The sequence below is a fragment of the Hevea brasiliensis genome, unplaced genomic scaffold (assembly GCF_030052815.1).
Source record: "Hevea brasiliensis isolate MT/VB/25A 57/8 unplaced genomic scaffold, ASM3005281v1 Scaf1, whole genome shotgun sequence".
NCBI classification, from domain to species: Eukaryota; Viridiplantae; Streptophyta; class Magnoliopsida; order Malpighiales; family Euphorbiaceae; genus Hevea; species Hevea brasiliensis.
This window is the reverse complement of record NW_026614585.1, coordinates 8,776,998-8,795,034: the sequence shown is the minus strand read 5'-3', so window position 1 is coordinate 8,795,034 and position 18,037 is coordinate 8,776,998. Positions and strand designations below refer to the sequence as shown.

General features: G+C 32.7%; 2 protein-coding genes across 5 annotated transcripts; both read left to right on the top strand.

Moving 5' to 3' along the window:
- Positions 1-4,973: 4,973 nt before the first annotated feature.
- LOC110635459 (bZIP transcription factor 29) lies at positions 4,974-8,768 on the top strand. 3 transcript variants are annotated; one of them, XM_021784796.2, is made up of 5 exons: positions 4,974-5,164; positions 5,369-6,707; positions 6,811-6,943; positions 7,040-7,124; positions 8,183-8,768. In XM_021784796.2, exons 2-5 carry the CDS (start codon positions 5,416-5,418, stop codon positions 8,458-8,460), a joined length of 1,788 nt encoding a protein of 595 aa, XP_021640488.2. In that variant the 5' UTR covers positions 4,974-5,164; positions 5,369-5,415; the 3' UTR covers positions 8,461-8,768. The 3 variants fall into 3 exon arrangements, with proteins under 3 accessions (XP_021640488.2, XP_021640487.2, XP_057997408.1); XM_021784795.2 differs by having other exon boundaries at positions 4,975-5,164; positions 5,259-6,707; XM_058141425.1 differs by lacking the exon at positions 4,974-5,164 and having other exon boundaries at positions 5,172-6,707.
- Positions 8,769-9,257: 489 nt separating this feature from the next.
- LOC110635460 (tRNA-dihydrouridine(47) synthase [NAD(P)(+)]-like) lies at positions 9,258-14,647 on the top strand. Of its 2 annotated transcripts, none has more exons than XM_021784798.2 (10): positions 9,258-9,665; positions 9,734-9,844; positions 9,945-10,181; positions 10,779-10,995; positions 11,113-11,369; positions 11,829-12,101; positions 12,928-13,209; positions 13,360-13,480; positions 13,996-14,165; positions 14,252-14,647. In XM_021784798.2, exons 1-10 carry the CDS (start codon positions 9,390-9,392, stop codon positions 14,348-14,350), a joined length of 2,043 nt encoding a protein of 680 aa, XP_021640490.2. In that variant the 5' UTR covers positions 9,258-9,389; the 3' UTR covers positions 14,351-14,647. The 2 variants fall into 2 exon arrangements, with proteins under 2 accessions (XP_021640490.2, XP_021640489.2); XM_021784797.2 differs by having other exon boundaries at positions 9,261-9,665; positions 10,779-11,010.
- The last annotated feature ends 3,390 nt before the right edge of the window (positions 14,648-18,037 follow it).

Below are 18,037 nucleotides of genomic sequence, written 5' to 3'. Positions count from 1 at the left end.
CTTTTTATTGTAATCATTCTTGTTCTTTATCTTGATATTTAATTTCATTACTTCCTTTAATAATCAATTCAATTACATTTATACTTTTCCATGTTCAAGTAACCCATCCAAATTGACCGGACTGGACAAATGGGTAAACTAGGGCTGGGTACCAAGTACCTCGGACTTTCATACCATCGGTCACAATGTGTCTCCCAATGTGCATCAGAACAGCTAATAAGCTGTAATAATCATTAGGCACAAGGCCAAGTATAGTAAACACAATCAACATAGCCAAAGGCTATTATATCTCAGAATGGCACAAAAGGCCATAAAACATAGAATGGCATGAAGCCATATACAGTACAGCTAACAGAACCCTATTGGCATGCCAACCTATCCAAACCAATCACACTATGCTTACTAGGGCATATTACAATTTTAATTATGAAATTCTTGGCAATTGAAGTTCAATAGTTATTATTTATCCCATTAGTCAACTAAAATGTTGATTTGTTCATAGATAGTAGGTATATTAGTCCTACTATCATTAATATACTATATTTTGTATTATAAAATTTTTGGCATTGGTTACCAATACCATTTCAAAGCTTATTGTGTATTATTTAAAATTTTCAGATTTCATGCTTTAAGTTTACTGTCTCATTGGTCATTGCTACAGTAGAAATTTGATAAAATTCTCTTCATCAAAGTTATTTCTTATTGTGTTTTCTTTAATTTTCTTTTTGAATCACTCCATTTGGAGCTTTCTAGCTCAAGTTATGCTAATTTTAACAAGGCAGGCAGGATTAGTATTTACCCATAATTTCTGGGCAGAATCCCATTCTGGCAGCTTTGGTGTCCTGAATTTGGTGGGCAATTTCATTAAGTTCTGATCAGAATTTGAAATTGTGTTATTCATGAAAGTTGTCCTAAATTGTCTAAACTTTCCATTGATATATAGTTCATGTCAATTGGACTTTTCTATACTGAGTTATGACTTAATGAACAAACACTGTTCATTTGGTCATTTTGCCCAGGGCAGAATGTGTGTTACCCTGATTAGGTCAATTTTTAAGCCATTCTATTATGGTTTTCTGGGCAGGGTTTCTTCACAAAAAATATTTCATTATGTGTCTAGTTTCACTTCTAACTGGCCTTGCACTAATTGGAGTGGTATAGCTTGATTTATAACCCCAAGAGCACACTGGACTCAAAGGGTCCAAAATGCACACTTGAGGCAACCTAACCTTTGCCTTAGGTAATGTCACAAGTCACTTCAAACTTGGTTCAAACTACACCAAATGGTCATTAATTGACCATTAAAACATTAATTTATGCTTAATTACATCAACGTCCAAATTTTAGTTTCAAACCCTAGCCTTAATTGATCAAGGTCTCAATTTCATGCATTAAACTTTCAATTTCAACTTATATTATGTCCTTAAACATGAATTGAGTGAGAGGGAGAAGAAATTAGACACTAACCTTGTTGGAGCTACTTCCAAGCTTGCCAAAACCTTTCTTTTTCCTCTTCTTTTTGCTACCTAGAGATAGTTTAAGGTGTGAGGAAGAATTTTAGTGAAGAGAGTGAGGGATTTTGAGGTGAAATGGAGTGGGGTATAAAGCTTGATAAAGCTTTAATGGAGGATTCAGGTTAGAGATGGGTTTCGGCTGGGTTGAGAGGTAAGGGATGACATAATTTTCTTTTTAAATTTCAGCCCATTTTACTCTTTTTAAGTTAGCTTATAAAGGTTTGCTTTAAATTGATTGGTGGAGACTTTTTAAATGACATCATAATAATGTCATAACTCAAATTTTAATTAATTTTCTTTTCTCCTCATTTTCAATTTAATTTTCATCATTTTTTATTCATATTTTATGTCATATAATTTATTTACTTAATTGGACAAGTTGGCCAAAAATCATCTCTGAAGACGAAATGATCAAAATGCCCTCTGTTGGGCTTATTGAGCCAAAATCGTCTGTACTGATTGAATAAATTTTCTTAGTATTTTATTGGCATTCTAATGCCATCTAAGGCCCAATAACTCTTCACTGGAGTCTCAAAAATTATTTCACGGAATTTCCCTCGGGTTTAGGGCAACTAGCTGTAAAAACAGCAACTTCTCGTAGGTCACTCATCGCTAGGGCTACAGCTCATTTAACTTGATTGTGTTTTATTTCTAAAATCTTTCATAAATTTTTCTTGGCATTATTTGAGTTATTTATGACTTCTCACTCTCGTCTAAATATAGTTCTAGACATTCTAGCTGTCGGCACCGACACGGGTCACCGAAACAGCAGAATGTACGGACTTACTAAAGTGAAGGTGTTACATTAGTGGTGGATGGGGATAAGACAATTATAAGATGATAGCAAATCTCTTTTTACAAAACCTATTGCAAAATATGTTTACAATAGACATGTTAAGTCATTAGGTTTGCATAGATGTTAATTTACTTATATTATGTATTTTTCACAAACATGTTCATATACCTAAATTATTTTCGTTGATTCATATACATATGTAAGTATATATATTTGGAATATATATTAGAACTTGAAAAGCATATTGTACAAATAAAGAGATTGACATTTTCACACAAGCAATTACCTCCATAACTTTAGTGGTGGATGGGGATAAGACTGTTATAAGATGATTATTATTTATGTGATAATAATAAGGAGCTCAAAGCTTATAATATGAAATGTCACCCCAGAAAAGAGATGAAGAACTAAGGGCACTGTAAGCTAAGTAATTATATTGACTATATGTGATTTGAGTCACATTATCTGTCTTTAACATCATATGTGAGTTTTAATGGAAAATAGTAGACAAGTGAACTCAAAGTTAAACATTGGGGCGTTTAAACTATCATTTGTATGATATTTAATTAAAGACATATGCTCCATGGGAAAGGAGTAAATACCATAACATGTGAGTCATACCACGTGCGTTTTGTATCCATTAAGGGGAATACAAATGTGATCACTATTTGGTATTGTGTAGGATCATAAAGATTATAAGTAATATTTATTTAGTACTCTCACGACTTCATTCAGTTACTCGAGACCTTATTTAAAGATTGCCATTTTAGGGTGCTGCCAAAGGATCATGAATGATACGGTTTAATGAGACATTCCTATAAAGTGAGTTAAATTAAAGTTAAGAGTATCATGAAAAGGGGAAAATCATTAGAATTATCATATTAATTTGTGTTCATTGGTCAACTAATTATGTTTATATTTGTGATAAATATATAATTATGAACTCATAATAGGTAAATAAGATCAGAGGAGATTTGAATATGATAAATGATCTAGAGTGTTGCATACTGCATCTACTCTAAGCTCCATTAGTCGAGGTGCTATATTATTCTAACAAGTATATAGCAAACAAGCTCTTTAAATATGTATTAGTCACGCGATTTATTTGAGAAGTATGAATATTATATAATTAAAATAAGAGTTGACCCATCATGTGTAAGTGAGAGATGTTGAAAATGTGGGTTGGGTCACCTATGTGGGTCAATCTAAATCCATGATTTTCAGTTTAGTAAAATAGAAATACATATTAAAAGAAGTAATGAATTTGTGTAACTATAGAGAATTATATTTATACAAAGAGTTGTATCTATATAAAGAGTTGTGTCTATTGACCAAAATGTACCATAACTTATAAATAGTCAAGTTTTATAGTCATTAGCGATGCAAGAAAAAACATGTAAACAAAAGTGTGAAGTGTGTGTACTAAGCAGTGATGCATTAACTTTTTGATCTTGATGTCCTTAAAATACTCTCACTTGATTCATCCGAAGATCAATGGTTATTCTGCAAATAAGGTACACATCTAAACTGTGAATTGATTTATGTAATTCATTATAAATATGTGATTATATAATAGACTAATAAAATAAATATGATGATTAGGATTATATGAATACAGGTTAAAATTCATGTATCTGAATCATGCGATGGGTATTTATTTTTTCTTTAAAAAGAAGTGCAATAAAAAGAAAAAGAGAGGATAAAAGGGATTATTATGATTAATAAATTAATATGTAATTATGAGAGAATTATTTTTATTTCAACATGATTTTTATTAGAAAATATTTATTATTAATTAATTTTCTTAAAATTGTGTAAAATATAATCATAAAATTTTAGCAATATATCCTTTAAAAAAATATGATATGAACATTAGTTTAAGCAAAGAATCTATTATAATTTTATAATAGAAAAGGTATTAAATTTTTAATAAAATAGAAATGGTATTAATTTAAATAATATTTTTTCCATAAAAAAAATTAAATAATTCTTAGTAGTATAAATAATTGATTTTTGTTAAGTAGAATGAGTGGATTTGACGGTGGACGGTGGCACGAGATTGAGAAACATACGATTTGGGCCAAAAAATCAAAAAGCAAAATTCCTTGCTAAATAAGCTGCGGAGACAAAGGAAAGAGGGGAAAAGAAATAAGGTCGGAATGAAATTCAAATTCGTCAGAAGTTCAAATGCCTTCCAAATGAAATTCACGCGTTCCCCCTGTGAAGAAATCCGTGCCGTATGGTTGGTCTTGGTCTTGGATAGGACCAAAAAATTTTTATTTTTTTTAATTTTTATTAAAAAAATTATTATTTAACTCTTTATTTAAAAATTAAGTATTTAATTTTTTATTTTAAAAAATATATTAAATAATTTCTATATTTTTATTTTATTTACTTTTTAATTTTTTTCTTATTTTAATTATTAATTTAAATTTCATACAGATTATATAATTTATAAAAATAATTATTTAATATCTCTATTTTTAAGCTTTAAATTATAATAAAAATTTCTTTTATTTAAATTTATAAATTGATAAAAAAATTTAATTTAAATTAATAAAAATTAAAAAAATATAAAGTATAATTAATATATTTTTTAAATAATTAATATTATTAAATTATAGAGATTAAAAATAATTTTCTATATTATTATTTATTTGTTGAGAGAAACTTCAGATAGAGGGAGTGAAATTCTAGAGAGAGAAACCGCCTGCTTAGCTTAGCTTGCCTTGCTTTTGTTTCTTTATTTCTTCGCCATTTCCGCCAGCATAACCGAGAAAGGTTAATATCGACAGAATTTTTCTGCTTGCCGGTTCTCCATTTTGCTTGAAATGACCGTTCTATTGCTAACAAGGTATTGTTGCTCTTCAATAATACTCCAAAAGTTAAAAATAAATAGAATGCTCGTTGTAGCGTTCTTATAGTTGATTTTGTGTTCTTGCTTGCAGATTCTAGGATTTCATTTGGTTTATCCATTTATCAATTGGGGTTTTGGCAAAAGTGAACTGGGTTAATCTTACACTGGGGGTTTTGGGTGATAATTGAATGGTTTTTGCAGGGACATTATAGAAATATTGATTACCAGTAGTTTTCAAGTTGAAAAGTATGGGTGATGAAGAGGCTAACAGTGAAATGATGCAAAGGCTTCAATCTTCTTTTGAGACTACGCAATCATCTTCTTTAATGTCTAAACAACCTTTTTCATCAATGAACCAACTCGATATACCTCAATTGAACCAGACCCAAATGCGTGCCAGGCATTTTGCTCACTTTGCACAGAATTTTAGCAGTGATAATGGCAAAAGAGTAGGGATACCGCCTTCCCACCCCAATCAGATCCCACCCATTTCGCCGTATTCTCAGATCCCGTTCTCTAGGCCAACAAGCCAGCAAATGGTTTCTCAGAACTTTAGTCCAGGACCCACCCATTCAAGATCTTTATCTCAGCCTTCATTTTTTTCACTTGATTCGCTGCCACCGTTAAGCCCGGCCCCTTTCCGTGACTCCTCTTCAACGTCTGCGTCTGACCCAGTATCAGCTGATGTGTCCATGGAAGAAAGGGATGCAAATTCTCATTCCCTATTACCACCCTCATCCATTAATAGGGGTAATACTTCAAGAGTTGGTGAGAGCTTGCCTCCACGCAAGACACATCGGAGGTCTAATAGCGATATTTCATTCGGGTTTACAAATGTGATGCAATCTTCGCCTCCTCTCGTTCAGTTTAGGGGTTCTGGTGTTTTGGAGCGTTCAGTGTCTGGGAAAGAGAATTCAGGGTTGGCTAAGCCAGCTCAGCTGGTGAAAAGAGAATGGGAGAGAGGTGGTGATAGCATTAGCAATGATGAGGGGATGGGTGAGAGGAAATCTGAAGGTGAAGCTGTGGATGATTTGTTTTCAGCTTATATGAATCTGGATAACATTGATGCGCTGAACTCTTCTGGAACTGATGATAAGAATGGTAATGAGAATCATGACGATTTGGATAGTAGAGCTAGTGGGACAAAGACTAATGGAGGTGATAGCAGTGATAATGATGCAGAAAGCAGTGTGAATGAAAGCGGTAGTAGTTTGCCAGGGGTAGGATTGAGTTCTTCAACTGAGAAGAGGGAGGGGATCAAAAGGACTGCAGGAGGTGATATTGCTCCAACCACCAGACACTACAGAAGTTTTTCAATGGATAGCTTAATGGGCAAGTTGAACTTTGGTGATGAGTCTCCAAAGTTGCCACCTTCACCTGGAACTCGCCCAGGACAACTATCACCTAGCAATTCATTGGATGGGAATGCCTTCAGTTTGGAGTTTGGAAATGGCGAGTTTAGTGGCGCTGAGCTTAAGAAAATTATGGCAAATGATAAACTTGCTGAGATTGCATTAACTGATCCAAAGCGTGCAAAAAGGTACCTGTTTGCTCTACTTTATTGCTTCACTATTGTTATTTGGAGAACTCATCCAAAAGCCTTGCCTTGATTTTTCATTTTTCATTTGGTTTGTCCATTTTAGGATCTTGGCAAATCGTCAATCGGCGGCTCGTTCCAAAGAAAGGAAGATGAGATATATTTCAGAATTGGAACACAAGGTTCAGACTCTGCAGACAGAAGCTACCACGCTCTCTGCCCAGCTTACTCTTTTACAGGTGGCGATTCGGAGTACTTAATTTTTTTTTTTTTCCCTTGTCTCTAATTTTTCCTCTTCTAAGTTCCCTTGTTATTGCCTTCTATATTGCATCCAGAGAGATTCTGTTGGTCTTACAAACCAGAATAATGAGTTGAAGTTTCGTCTCCAAGCCATGGAGCAACAGGCACAACTCCGAGATGGTATGGACATTTTTCTCCCTCTTTTCTTACTTCAATAATCAATATTATTCCACTGCATTTATAACGTTGTGGAATAGGAAATGGATAATTTTGTGTCAAAACAGAATAGTTGATGTTAGTGTGGTCTCACCTAGACCTGGCCATTGGTCTGGTCTAGTCCAGGCTGGAATCGGCATTTAGGATTGAGAAAGAAGATGAACTGGGACTCGACTGGTTCTAGGCAGTTCGAGCCGATTCCGGTTCAGGGCTGGTTCATGCCCTTGAACAGATGACCAGGGCTGGTTCGGGATTTGACCCTGGTTGTCCTGGTCCGATTCGGGGACTGAATTGGCCCTTGGCCGGGTCTAGTCTTACCTAACAATTGGTAAGCCCAACAGCTTGAATTTTTAATGGGAAATTTAACTGTTCATATTCAGAATTCCCCAACATGATACCATGTTACAAAACCACTTGCTATAAAATCTTAAAGCTTGGACAAACAAAGTCTAGGAATTTTAAAATTGTGAACACATTATTACGTGGAATGCCACTCTAAGTTTTCAGTTTTCATTGACACCTTTTTTAGCTATTTATTGTGAAATCACTGAAGACTGAAGATAACCTTTGGCGCAAGAACTCTGAGATACTAATGTCTTTTCCAAAGAAGACTCAAGTTGATTTAAACTGGGATACAGCAGTTTTATGGTTTCCCTGTAACCTATACAAGTGCAATAATAGTAATAGGGATTCTTTCAAAAATATAATTATTAGTAACAGGGAACATAACCTCACCTCTCTCAATAATAAGAAAAATATCATCTTAATTTTGTGGAATTCATATGAAGTTCTACATACGTTGATAGAATTTGGCTTTAGTTATTTTCAATTCCATAGAATTGAATTCATGGAATTAAAGTCTACATGTTCTCATGCTAACATACTAAACATGGAATTCAATTGAATTTCACAAAATTTTGTGGCATTCATTTGAACCAACAATCTTGTATTATTTCACTAGTTCCTCATGCAATATGTGATTGCTTGGTATATTTATACTTAATTGTGTTGATTTGGAACAGCTCTAAATGAAGCGTTGACTGCTGAGGTTCGAAGATTGAAGCTTGCTGCTGCAGAGCTCAGTGGGGATTCTGACCCAACCAAGGGCATGGTTCAGCAGCTTGCCATCAATTCTCAGATGTTCCAGCTGCAGCAGCCACAGTCTTCCCAACAGAACATCCATCAATTGCAGCAGCAGCAACAATCACCTTCCCAGCTCAACATGCATCAGTTGCAGCAACAGCCGCAGCTACAACAACAAAATGGAAACACATCCTCGAATGCAGAGTCTAATCAATAGGTTGTGAAGGATAAGATGGCTACTGTTGCTTATTATTTATATTTACAGTTTCTGGTGCTAAGTATTTGTTTCTTCGGTGCATTCATTCATTAGTTTGCCATCTCCTATAGAAGTCGTTAAGGTGTGGTAGCCACAAATTCGTTCTGCATTGCATGTCCAACTCAGAACACCATTGAAAGTGATATACAGGCCTTTATACGTGTGTTTTGTTGAGACCCTAAAAGGGTTGAACTGGAACTCTCCTTTCCTAATGTTTGTATTCGACTTAGTAGGGCAAACGCATAATGGAGAAGAAGAATTCATTATAACTTGAATTTTAATAGTTTTAAATGTAAATGAAAATTTCATTTTCCATATATAAAAATAAAATTTTTAAAATATTGATGAACATGAAAATTTTCAACAAAAACAAATACATAAAATAAAAAAATCAACATGATCCACTTTTTATATTTATCATATATATTTTCAATATAATTTTTTTATAAATAAATATCTTTTACATATAAATGAAATAAAAAATTATTAATTTTTTAAAAATAAATATGAAAGAATTATATTAGGGGAGCATTATTAATCCCCACAAAATTAAAAATAAAAAATTATATGAAAGATGAGTTAAAAGATAGAGAAAGTACTGGCAATTTTATTTTATAGTTATTTTTTTTGAAATATAAAAATTTTATTTAATAATATTAATGTTGATGATGGTGATGATATTTATTAATTTTTTTATGAATTAAACTGGAATTTTAAATTTGATATATATATAAGCGAAAACGATAGCATCTTGCGTCGTTTTAGATTGACAGTTATGACCTTAATAAACCCTACTGTCCATTCAAGTACGAAGATACATGAACTGGATGATAACTGCCACTGCCACTGCCACTGCCACCGAATTGGTTGAGTGAGTTAACTCGTGCGACATGGCCGAGTCTGCTGCCGATCTCATTGAACACATGAACCTTGTAATCGACCAACCACCATCACAACCTTTGAACCCTAACGGAACTCATCGAACACCGGAGGAGCTTGTGGCCAAAGCCATAGCTCCAGTAAAGAGAGAGTTCCTTCGTCCTCCGCCTTCCAGAACCAACCAAAGGGACACTGCCGTTTCCGATGCCGATGCCAAGGCCTCTAAGTCAAGTGTAGTAGCCAAGGAGAAGAAGTCCAAACGCCAACTCAAACGCGAACGCCGTCAGGTCCGCTATATCTTCAGCTTTAAAATTTTGTTGAATTTCAATTATTAAATTTTTGTTCTTTTGAACAGAAATCTGCATTGCATCTGTGCCCTGAGGTAGCGAAGAGTGAGGACGTTAGTTCGTGTGCTTATGGTGATAAGTGCAGATTCAGCCATGACATAGAAGCCTTTAAGGCTGAGGTATTTTAGCATTCATCAAATGATAGTTTCTTAATCCAATTTGAAGTATTTGGTATTGGTTTTCAATTGTTGTGATTGAAGGGATGTTTATAAAATGTAGAAACCGGCTGATTTAGAGGGGAAATGTCCGTTTACTAATGGAGATGGGCCGTGTCCTTATGGCTTGGCATGTAGATTCTATGGGACACATGAAGATGGTGCTAAGGGCAATAGTTCGAATGCGCTGAAGAAGAACTCTGAAATTAATGTATTGAACAAGGATGTTCAAAAGCTTTTGTGGAAGAATAAGATGAAGTTCCCCAAAGCAGATGCTAAACTCAAGTCTCTTGGTCTTATGGTAATAAAACGCTAGTTCTATTTCCTCTTTCATTAGCTCTTGTTTTGCTCATCAGATGGGGATTCTTCTTCTTCCTTTTATATGTATATGAAGTTTGGGTTTTCTGTTTTCTTTGTGTGCTGGCAGTTATTTTATTTTAGTTTGGAATGTGACTGAACCTGGAGCATGACAGGGAGATTGAATCATGCCAAGGGCTTCTCTTCATTGACATTTTTATATATAGCAAAATGATATTCTAGAAATATATGCTTTGATGGATTAATTTGAAAATGCAATGATCATGAAAATTAATTTGAAGTCTTAAGAGTAATAATCTCATTTGCTTGAAGAATATTTCTGTAAGAGAATGATTTTTGAGTTTTCAGTGTTCTTAAGCTACAATTTACAAATATTTTCACAAGCAGTGGTTCTGCTATATACTTGCTTTGTCTTTTTTTTTTTTTTTTTCTATTTTTAAGAATTACCTGCCAACTTAGTCATTGATACTTTTCATGTTTATGGTTCTTACTATCTTGTAGTTTGATTCTGCTGAAGCTGCTTCTATGTGACTTTGTCTCACTGTTTAATTTTTGTCATGTTCTTGTTCTTTTCTCTCAGGGACCTGGCAATTCAAGAGTAAAAAAGCAGGATGATGGGGAAGTTGATCAGAACTCTGTGAATGACTCTCATGCTACTGTAGCCAGTGACTCTGCTGATAAATTGGAGTGCTCTTTGGAAGTGCGAACCGGGGAGAATGCTGATGGAATAATAACAACTAATGAAATTAGGCCTCTGAAAAGAGTGAAGTCAATTATTGAAGAAAAGTGTTGCTCTGGTGAAGAAGCTAATGGTTATCTTAGCTTTTGTTCCTGAGTAGTGCAACTTTTGAAAGTAGTTATTGTTTATTTGGTGTAGAAGAACATGTAACTGACCTTGATTCAATTTATAACAGGATTAAGTGTTCCAGAGAAAGATCTTGAAAATAGTTGTCCAGAAACAGAATTAGAAGTTATGATTGATGATGCACTCACAGAAACAGATGGAAGTTTGAAAATACACCTGCGTGAAAAGAAGTTGATTGACTTCAGAGGAAAGTTGTATCTCGCACCTTTGACCACTGTTGGAAATCTTCCTTTTCGAAGGGTTTGCAAAGTATTGGGAGCTGATGTAACTTGCGGTGAAATGGCAATGTGTACAAATCTTTTACAGGTCTATGTTCTGCTTTATTATCTCATTTTATTTGCCTTATTAATTGTGAGTTTTCTTTTAATTAGCAGAGTTGATTTCCACAAATTAAAAAAAATTTACTTTTTAGTTCAGGTGATTATATAATGCACTCCTAGAATATAGAAAGCAATTTCTTTGGTTTCCATTGTTAGTATCAGTAATAATATGGCAATGGTCAATCTGGTTTCTCTACCAACAGCATGGCTCATTATTGGTATAAACATGCTGAGGTTGAAGAATGTACAGATTGCCCTTCAAAATCTGGACAGAAGCTAATATTTTGGTCCACATTACCAAAGAACAAAGCATATTGAATTACTATCTTATATTTTATTTCTTTCTGGGAATACTTTCTCATGGTCCTTGGTAACTGTATCATCTATGCTGCACACTATGCGTTCTATCTAACATTTCTGAATAAAAATTTTCTTGTGAGGATAGGGTCAAGCTTCTGAATGGGCTCTGCTGAGGCGCCATTCCTCTGAGGATTTGTTTGGTGTCCAAATATGTGGGGCATATCCAGATACTGTAGCACGCACTGTGGAGCTTATAGATCAGGAATGTAATGTGGACTTCATAGATATAAATATGGGCTGCCCAATTGATATTGTTGTTGACAAGGGTGCTGGGTCATGTCTTCTTACAAAACCAATGCGAATGAAAAGGGTTATAAATGCAGCTTCTGGCACAGTTGAGAAGCCTATAACTGTGAAGGTAGTAACTTACTTTTGTACTAACATGATTTGCAAATATGCTGATTTGCTTCACTTTTATAGATTTGCATATTATCTTAATGTCAAGTTTTACCTTTGAATTTTAGGGCCAGTTCACTTATATTGGGGTATTTTTTTTGGAAAAGTTTTCTAAGAAAAATGGAATACAGAGTTACCTATTTACATGTGCCAGTTTTCCAAATGGAGAATTGGAAAACCAGTTTTCCAAAATTTAACTTGGATTTGGAAAACAATTTTAAATTGTTTTCCACTGTTTTCCTTTATAATAAAATTCTGTTTTCCAAATGAAAAAAACAATGATTTTTTTTTAATAATCAAAACTATATAACTTTTTGTTATTAAAATTGAACAATTATTTAGAAAAATATTGATTTAAAATAATAAAAAATTAATCATATTATTATAAAATAAATGAACAACACTTATTAAAAAATTTTAAAAATAAAATAACTTTCAAATATATTTTATAATGATTTATTTTTTTAATAATGAAAGATATAAATAATTTTTTACTTTGTTGAAATAGAAAATTATTTTCTATTAATTGCAGGTGAACCTGTTTTCTATGCTTTTCAATGTTTTCCACAGAAAATGAAAACTAGATTTTCTTAGAAAATGGAAAATAGAAAACATAAAACTGTTTTCCATAAGTAAACAGGCCCTTATCGTTTTGCAGTTTTACAGTTTGAGATTTTTTGGGAATTTCCTATCCTCATTTGTGTTTTCTGCTAGTGTTTCAACCTTTCTATTTTATGCTATGCTTGGTGAAGATGGGTTCATTAATCTGTGCTTTTTCACTGATTTAGGTGCGAACAGGTTACTTTGAAGGAAAAAATCGTATTGACTCACTAATTGAGGATATTGGTAATTGGGGGGCCAGTGCTGTAACAATACATGGTAGATCACGCCAGCAACGCTACAGCAAGCTTGCTGATTGGGACTACATATACCATTGTACTAGAAAGGCCCCGGAATCTCTTCAAGTACTAGGAAATGGGGATATCTTTTCATATACAGGCTGGAACAAGCACAAATCTGACTGCCCTGAGCTCTCTTCATGCATGATAGCTAGAGGAGCACTAATTAAAGTTAGTAACTGGATAAAGGAATTATCCATGTCATTGCATGTTGGATATTTATGAATAGTGCAATTTTCTTGCATGCTTCTGAACCGTGGTCTGTTTTCCTTAAAAAGGCAATTTTAAATTCCTCCAAATAACATTAATTGCATTTTACAGCCTTGGATATTTACTGAAATCAAGGAACAGAGGCATTGGGACATTAGGTCTGGAGAGAGATTGGATATTTTGAAGGATTATGTGCATTTTGGCCTTGAACATTGGGGTTCTGATACAAAAGGTATGCATTTTCAATTTTTGGTTAGATGAACTAATATCCATAACTTGGATCTCATTTTCCTTGGGAATTTTTTTTGTTTTGTTTTTGTTTTTGTTTTTTTATGTTGAATTTTTTTTGTTTTGTTTTTGTTTTTGTTTTTTTATGTTTTGTTATGACAAATGATATAGTTTTTCAATTATTTTGTTTTCCATGTATTTTGTAGAACCAGATATTGCTGCTGATAATAGGCCTGTTGCCTTGAAATGGATGATAAGATCTTTGGGTTTGGCTCTCATTTATTTTGTAATAATTTTAGCAAGAGAGAATAGGTCTGCCCTGTATATGTGGGTTGTATTACCAAAAAAAAGTTGGATTGAGAATTATATGTTCCTTGGGGTGTAGGTGTGTGTGTGTATAGAGAAAGAGAGAGAGAGAGAGAGAGAGAGAGAGAGAGAGAGAGATTTGAACTCTTAATAACAGCTTGTTAGATTGGAGGGAAAAATATTGTTGTAATCCTTGATTTTTACCATTTGCAGGGGTGGAGACAACTAGGCATTTCTTATTGGAATGGCTTAGCTACACATGTAGGTATATACCTGTTGGTCTTTTGGATGTCATTCCACAACAGATTAACTGGCGCCCACCCTCCTACTATGGTCGTGATGACCTTGAAACTCTTATGGCTTCTGATTCTGCTGCTGACTGGGTAAAGCCTTTGCCTTAAAACTTGATGATTGATGCTGCTCTAAGGTTTCTAAGCGCTATTAAGTCCTATGGTTTGTTTTGTTGCAGATTCGAATATCTGAAATGTTGCTCGGCAAAGTTCCAGATGGATTTACATTTGCACCAAAGCATAAGTCCAATGCATATGACCGAGCAGAAAATGGCTAATTATCACTTCCTGATTTTCATGGAGGAATCCATACCTTTTATGTGCACTTGGTCTCTGAGGCTGATACTGAAGGTGATTCTGGAACCAGGTAATTGCCAATTGTGTTTTATGATGAGTGAGTACACATTGGTGTTTGATTGGTGGTTCTGTTATTATTTATGAGGTACCAAATTGGTTACCTACCTATAAATTTTAATTGTTGTCCTTTTATCATTCAAAAACTTTGTATTCTATAAATTAAAAGCATACAATTTCATTGAAAGTCAAAATGTGATTAAGAATTTGGTTTAGTGTTATTTGGTGCACAGTGGAGAAACTAAAAATTTCAATGTGTTTGTTTTAGCTAGAGCTTTTAAATAGGCTAATTATAGGATATTTGAAACTTTCTGAGTTTTTGTCATTAAGATTTCTGACTAATGGTGTATTTTGAATCCTTGACCTTCTGTCTGGAGTCTAGAATTTACAAGAGTTCAATTAAATTTATTTCATTTTAGTTCATTTTATGTTTGGAATGAAAGAATTTAATTATTTTTAACTTTAAAAAAATTTATTTTCAAAAAAATAGAAATTATGCATGATTGTGTGAGAATTTAATTAATTTATTTTTTTAAATAATTTATTCCAAAGGAAGCAGTAACAAATAGGGTTAATTGTCAAAAAAGCCATGAAATTTGCCAAGTTTTGCAATTAAACCCTGAAGTTTACATAATTGTCAATTAAACTTTCACGTTTGATTGATGTCTCAAATTGACCTAACCATCAATAAACTATTAGTCCAGTTAATGAGAGTTTCATGTTAGCTGCCATATCATTACTGGAGAAGCCAAATAAAAAATCCCAAATTAACCCTAACTTCTCTACTATAAGAAATCCCTAAGTAAACCTTTCTTTAAAATTGATTTTCTCTCTCTATGCACTGATTCAATTAACATGCATGCAAGTTGCTTCTTCTTCTCAAAACTTCTTCTAATCCACTGATTCAGTTCTTCATTCACTGATTATAATGTCTTAAAGTGAAGGTTTAGCCTCACGAATCCAAAATCTTTTTCCTTCTTTGTTTTCCTATTTCTTCCCCTTTCCTCTTTGCTTCCTTCCCTCTTCTATGTGCAATCGAGCTTTGCATCCACATTTGTTGCTGTAGTCGGAGGAAAAAGGAGGTAAATAACGAGGAATAGTTGCGACGATGTGAAGAGGGATTTTGTGATTGTGATCGATTGGTGGATGACAAAAAGGAAGTTGGACTTTTGCAGAGGTATTTAGAAAATTAGTTAATGCTTGTTGGATTTATATATGAGTGTGATGATGAATTAGATAGTCAAAGAAGAGGAAGATATTGCTCTAAATCAAGATTTCAAGACTTCTTTTGGGTTAATTGCTAATGATTTTTAATTTTTTTAACTTTCAATTTTTTTTTAAAATTCCTCTTTGGTTTTTGAATATGTGCAAATATATATATATATATATATATATATATATATATATATAAACTTATGATTGAGGATTTTTGCTAATTTCTGATTTGTACTGAAATTTCAATTTTTGGGTTTTCTTTTTCAGTGTATCTAGAATTTGATTAGAATTCGAATTTTCGGAGTTGATGATCTTAATGTCACAATGTTTGATTTGAAAATGTGTTATGTTATTGTTCTGATTTTGTTTACATAGGGAGATTCCAATTTCCAGATTTGCAATTCTAAAGATTTTGTTTGCAGAATTAGAATCTATGGTGGCTTTATATAGTGGAGAAGTTAGGGTTAATTTGAGGTTTATAGTGTGGCTTCTTCAGTGATGATATGACAGCTGACGTTGAACTCTCGTTAAGTAAACTAACGATTTATTGACAGTAGAGTCAATTTGAAACATTAATCAAATGTGAAAGTTTAATTAGTAATAATGTAAACTTCAGGGTTTAAATACAAAAATTAACAAACAATAAGATTTTTTTGGGAATTAACCCTAATAGATACTCCATAACTATATATTTATTATGTCCATCCATATTTTATATGCTTTTTTTGACAACAAAAAAGAAGATTTTAATATCTCACGCATATTCCTATTTTGTTTACACATTTTTTAGGCAACAATTAAAAAATGAAAAATTATATAAAAATGTCAAACAAAAGTACTATTATCTAATTAATATTATTTTCTCTCCTTTTATTTGTTAATGATGGTGTGGTGTCAATATAAAATAATAAAAAAAGTAACAATATAATTTTAATTTAAAAAATTTAAAAACTCTCATAACATGCGGATAAATGATTAATTAATATAAGTTTTCAGAATTGTTACTGATTAAGGAATGATAAAAAAAATTGATTATTTAAATCTAAATGGATTGATTTACTATTTATTTATCGAGTGAAAGATTAAATTTGAATTAATTTTAATTTAATAATATATATATTTTTTAAATTATAAAATTTAAAATGTGGTGGACGAGTTCTTGCTTGCAAGACAGCAAAAGGAAAGCAAGAAAGCGGGAAGCCACCGAAAGTGGCCTTTCCTTGATCTGACTGTCGGCCATGGCCCCATTTCTCTTTGATTAGATTCGACTATTTAGTCTGATTAAATATTCATTGAAGAGAAGAATTCAAATCAATTTCAATCCGATTTAGACCAATAAACTGATATAAACTGTTAATCTCGAATTTAACTGATATCAATTTCAAGCTTAACCCAAATTATATGCAAACTCGATCGGATTTTTCTTGTCCAGTTCTATATCTCCATTTATGAACAAAACCAATAATCTTACTACAGTAGCAACCTTTATAACTGGATGAACACTTTTAGGCTGCTCTTGTTTTAAACCAAGTGTCGAAGTCTTCTCCATCCAGTCTCATTTTAGTCTGTTGGTAATGATCAATTGTATACCATAACCATGAAATGCTGATGAGCCTAGAATACTTAAAAAAGAACCAATTGAGGTTCTTGGAAACAAAATTACTAGACCATAATCAAGCATTCCAATTTAAATAAAAATCAGATAAAATCACAATACTTAGTATTTTAATTTCTGATTGAATTAACTGAGTAATTGCAGAATTCCCTCTTAACTGGTCGAATTATGAAAGATGATCATCTGCTAAGTGGGGTTAATAAGATGATTATCTGCTAAGTGGGGTTAATTTTTATTAGCGGTCTCTCAACTTTTAAAATTGTTACATTTTTATCTTTTATTCTTTGTTTGTTACCATTAAATCTCTCTACTTTAAAATTTGTTACACTTTAATTCCTTAACTTTTAAATTTATTGCACTTCCATCCTTTATCTTTAGTTTGTTACCGTAAATTTCCTCATTTTTGGACTTTGTTACAATAAAATCCTTCAACTTTGAAATTTGTTACATTTTAATCCCTCAACTTTTTAAATTGGATATTGTTTGCAACAAATTTGAAAAAGCAACACAAAATATATTGAAGTACTAACAAACAAATAAATAATCGATTAGAAAAGGAACTCTAAAAATTTATTTTTATAATTTTTCTTTTTGATTTTAAAAGAGGGAACAAATAGTGATTTACTGAGTATTAGATAAAGAGTTAAGAGGGAGAGAGAGAGAAGAAGAAGAATAGGATGATATGAATTTCATGTGACATTTTTTTTTTATTTTTTTTATTTTATACTGTGCCATTATCACGTATAAGGTTAGTCGGAGATATGTGCAATTTCTAACATGA

Coding starts and splice junctions, on each gene's coding strand:
- LOC110635459 (XM_021784796.2), top strand. CDS start 5,416: ATGGGTGATGAAGAGGCTAACAGTGAAATGATGCAAAGGCTTCAATCT. Junction 6,944..7,039: donor CCCAGCTTACTCTTTTACAG/GTGGCGATTCGG, acceptor TATTGCATCCAG/AGAGATTCTGTTGGTCTTAC. Junction 7,125..8,182: donor ACAGGCACAACTCCGAGATG/GTATGGACATTT, acceptor GATTTGGAACAG/CTCTAAATGAAGCGTTGACT.
- LOC110635460 (XM_021784797.2), top strand. CDS start 9,390: ATGGCCGAGTCTGCTGCCGATCTCATTGAACACATGAACCTTGTAATC. Junction 9,845..9,944: donor TAGAAGCCTTTAAGGCTGAG/GTATTTTAGCAT, acceptor TATAAAATGTAG/AAACCGGCTGATTTAGAGGG. Junction 13,210..13,359: donor CTAGAGGAGCACTAATTAAA/GTTAGTAACTGG, acceptor TGCATTTTACAG/CCTTGGATATTTACTGAAAT.